We start from the raw sequence: 4,221 nt of genomic DNA, 5'->3' as shown, positions 1-4,221 counted from the left end.
AAGATTACAAAATACTAAATGAAAGAGTAGGTCTAGATTTTTCTGTAGAAGAATCCTTTTTAGTTCACTTTTAAAAGAACAAAACTTCAAACACATGCATTTTGTTTTTAGTCACAGACTGGTGTTCCAGTCATTCTGAGGCTGTGAAAAAGGAGAGATAAGGAGTTCAAATAATGCAAAATAAATAGCGATTCCCAGGGATGTCTTATGTTCATCATTACAGCGTGAGAGTGGCTAATCACATAACAGAGCTTGTCTACAAAGAGCTCTTCAAGAAACACTGAGATTGTTTAAGTGCATGAATTCTTCTGATTAGAAGCAGGAAAGGCTAGGTTCTTATGTAAACTCTACCAGAGCCAAGAGCAGGAACAGCAGCCGACTTTGTTTTTTAATGAACACTTAGAACATTCCTATTGACCGCAGGTTACAGCTCTGGAAAAAAGGAATTATGAGGAAAAAGCAATTTTGTCTTGATGAAAAGGGGAAAAGCATCCCTGGATATCAACTCAACAATCTAAGAAGACTGCTTTGAACTAATTTAGAAGGGCGTAGTGACAAAAGCCCATATGGAAGAAAAAAAGAAAAAAAAAAGCAAAAATCTACAGATCAAGCAAAAGATTGGAATTTATACTTTGGAGATCAGAACAGGCTAAGAACAGCAGGATACCAGACTAAACTTTGAGAGGCTATGTGTAAGGAGAACACAGAAAGATGAATCTGAATGTTTCACTCCTGCCAATTAGGTTAATGTCTAGATCATTTCGGTATCAGTACCTGACTGTAGATCCCAGTCTGGGAGATGGTAACCATGAGCTGAAGTCCCACAGCTGCCCTCAGAGCTCTTTTACAGTGCTTGTGCCACACTCATCCTCCAGCCTGTGAGGAATTATATATAATTTTCTCAGTGCAACCAGCACAACTATTTCTTGCTCATACACTCACCCTTACTCATTTTACCCTGTGGACTATATCCTGTAAAACATGCCCCACGCAGGCACACGTAGGTCATGCCCTTCTACAACAACATTCTGTCTGCAGCCTGCTTCTACCCACAAATCAGAAGAAACTCATGACTAAAAGAACTGTCCTTCAGATTGTACAAAGGGGGATACGCAAACCAGAAAGCAGTAGGCTGAGCAATTCCACACTGGTATTTTACCCATAGGACTACTGGAAGAGACTGAAAGCATAGAGATTTACTTCATCTCACACTTCTGTTGAGCAGAAATTTTGGAGGAGGGACACCAGCAAGTCCCTGGTTGACAATATTTATGCTGGAATTTCAGCTTCAAAAGTGTCCAGCATATACAGACTGAATTCCAGAACTTGGTCAACTTGTCACCCTGCTCATGATCAAGACAGGTTCAAAGAAGTGATTCCTGGAAAAAGAATGTTGCTTTGCATCACACAAATCTACTGCAGCATGATAATATAGCATGCAGGATCTCCGTGTTACATTACTTGAGGAGACATATGAGCCCATTGCAGACTCATATGACAGGACACTGTGGTGAAGCACAATTTAACGGAACCATATCCTTGCACTAATGAAACTCAAGTGCATGCTCCTCTGATCTGGTTTCACTTTCTGCTAAGGAAGAAAGTTGTCACAGCCCAAGCGCACGGCAACATAAAAGCAGCACAGATGATTAGGAAATCAGCCCTGAAGTGCAAATCTTAGAGCCTACCATCTTGATGATACACTTGTATTTAAAGGTATTTGGTGGAACAAGACTTGGCAGGATACAAATTTATTTAGGAAGAACAATCAAGGAAAAGAAACCCTGAAATACAAATCTCTGTGAAGTTCAAGATTGGTTTTGATGACTATCTTTACATGCAGGTGGAAGGAAAAAGACCAGAAGTAGAATCATGGCCTGGATCTAGCCATTGTTGCATGTTCTTGAGAGAGACACAGATTATATTGTCTTGAGAATCTATGAAGACAGAGGTATGAGTGTGGAAATTAAATTAACTGAGCAGACACTGGAAAAGCAAGGTGTAAGACCGTGAAAGATTTAAGAACGTGCTCAACATCAATGCTGATGGCGAAGAAAAATATCAGAAAGCTGTGACTTCATGAAGCTCCATCTTCTTTATTAGCAAAGATTAATGTATCTTACACTGGGCTTTCACTCTCTGATATGAAGGCTCAAAGCACTTTCTAAATCCCTGACTGGTGCGCAGCTTTTTGATGACCCCTATGATGAAACAGATTTAACAGACAAACTTGCAAAATATTTATACTAGTATGAATATTTGTGCTCAGAGAAACGGATAAAATAGAAAATCCAGTTTATAGAACATAGAAAACATTCTGGCTATGTCATGCATTAATAATATTTTAAATAAAATATTTACCCAGATCCTTAATGAGTGTTAATGCTTCCCATGATATAAATGCTCCGCCGCCGTCATCCATAGCTCCCTGCCCAACATCCCAGCTGTCCAGATGTCCACTGACCAACACAATCTGGAAAAGCAATTATGAAAAGATACATCCATATGAAAATGGCAAATGAGAAAAGTCAGTTCAGCATTTAAACTTTTTAATGATTTTGTCATAAAGTTGACTTCTTAGTTCAAAACAGGAGGAGAAAAACATTTCATATAAAACAAAACCATTGTCCTCTTTCACTGGGCATAAATCTGGGATGGCCAAATGCATCCTACTGCTTCACAAACCACTGCTAAATCAAATAGATACACAGTAAGGAAAGTTTAAATGAAAGGTTTTGTCTTGAACATTAAGTGCATGCTTCCCAGAGATACAAGGCTACCACACTCCAGAATGGGGCAAAATTCTTTCATATTCCAGTTGTGAACTGTTTAAGCCCTTAGGTATGAAATTTGATTAACCCAATTTTTGGCTGCATAAGTAAGAAATATGAACTTGGACTGAAGTATTTCCAGACAGAGGTTGTTGTTTTATTGCTGTTATCTATGGCTCCTACCACAGAGGACTTCTAATTTATTACTGAGTCCCTTACGTGCTGCAACAGTGACAAGGTATTTTATAGTTCTGTTAGTCATAAGGTTATTTTAAATTAAAAACTACATGGCAGCAAGTCCCAGATGATTTTCCTGCAAAGAGAGCTTTGTGGCTACGGTAGATGACAGCATTATACATTTCTCCAGAAACATTCCCTTTTAGACCTGAGCTCTCTGAAACATTGATAAACAGCATCTCATCAATACCGGAAATGAGACAGCTCCCTAGCGGGGCCTGGAGTTCCAGGGTGATGAATCTGTGATTGCAATGGGGAGGTCAAGGAGGGAGATCTGCTTGATCTGAGCAGACAGCACATGAAGTGAGGTAAAATGATGCTGTGGAAAAAAACAAGAGCACAGAGGAAAAACTGAAGGAGACCCTGAAGCACCCAGCTGTATCCTACACAGAACTGGCCATACATGAAAGGATGCTTTCAACTCCTTGGTCTGCTGATGTCAATCAGATCTCAGAGTTCGGGTGTCTAGAAGATGGTGAACAACACTTGCTCCTCCTGCCACCTTCCACTCCCTAAAGAGTAATGGGGTAAGGATCTCCTGGCATTTCATCTCAGCTTTCGTTCATCACAGGACAAGCACTTTAGCTCAGAAAATGAGACCAGTTTTTCCTGTTATCCTTCCTGGAAGGTGCGAGCCCATGGAGTGTGCAGCTAACCTTGCAAGGAACTAACTACTCTCCTTCTCACAAGAGAAAAATCTTAAGAAGCATTACTGGTTACTAAAAATAATGCACAGCAAATAATGCACTACAAGACAAAAGCGTCACATGTTCATCAAATCATTGCATTTTTTCATCAACCAGATAGAAACTCAGGTAACACATCTAAAAAGCCCCTCTGCATTTAGCAAAAACTGTGATAAATTACTAATCACATTTATTGCATTGACATGGGTCCAATCAGAGTGCACCAAAATCCACTGCATTCAGAAAATGCATCATATGTTCATAAACATATAAAGCATTAAAAAAAATAAAATAAATTATGCTTCAGAAACTGGAAAATCTTGCAATTAAAATCTGAAGAGCAGCTTACTCTTTCCTTCTCAGATTTTTCAGCTCTCTTTTGTGCTTATACAGCCTGAACATGTGTTTGCTTTGCAACCCAGAGTGGTAGTAGACAGACAGGCTGCAGCCTTTATTCCAAAACCTCCTCTCCTTCAAAGATGAATTTTGACTGCAGGATCCTCTGCAGAAGCCTCAGATTTACTCAG

At 39.5% G+C, this 4,221-nt stretch overlaps 1 protein-coding gene across 6 annotated transcripts in view; it reads right to left on the bottom strand.

The window, feature by feature from the left end:
- CPQ (carboxypeptidase Q) overlaps positions 1–4,221 on the bottom strand; it is a 161,336-nt gene that overhangs the window by 54,836 nt on the left and 102,279 nt on the right. For all 6 annotated transcript variants that reach the window (XM_019614160.2, XM_010709159.3, XM_010709158.3 and 3 more), the window contains one exon: positions 2,362–2,473. In XM_019614160.2, coding sequence (XP_019469705.1) covers positions 2,362–2,473 — 112 coding nt within the window. The remainder of the gene's footprint in view (positions 1–2,361; positions 2,474–4,221) is intronic.

Source organism: Meleagris gallopavo, chromosome 3 (assembly GCF_000146605.3).
Source record: "Meleagris gallopavo isolate NT-WF06-2002-E0010 breed Aviagen turkey brand Nicholas breeding stock chromosome 3, Turkey_5.1, whole genome shotgun sequence".
NCBI lineage: Eukaryota > Metazoa > Chordata > Aves > Galliformes > Phasianidae > Meleagris > Meleagris gallopavo.
The sequence above is the reverse complement of the archived record's forward strand: the minus strand, read 5'-3'. Positions and strand labels throughout refer to the sequence as shown.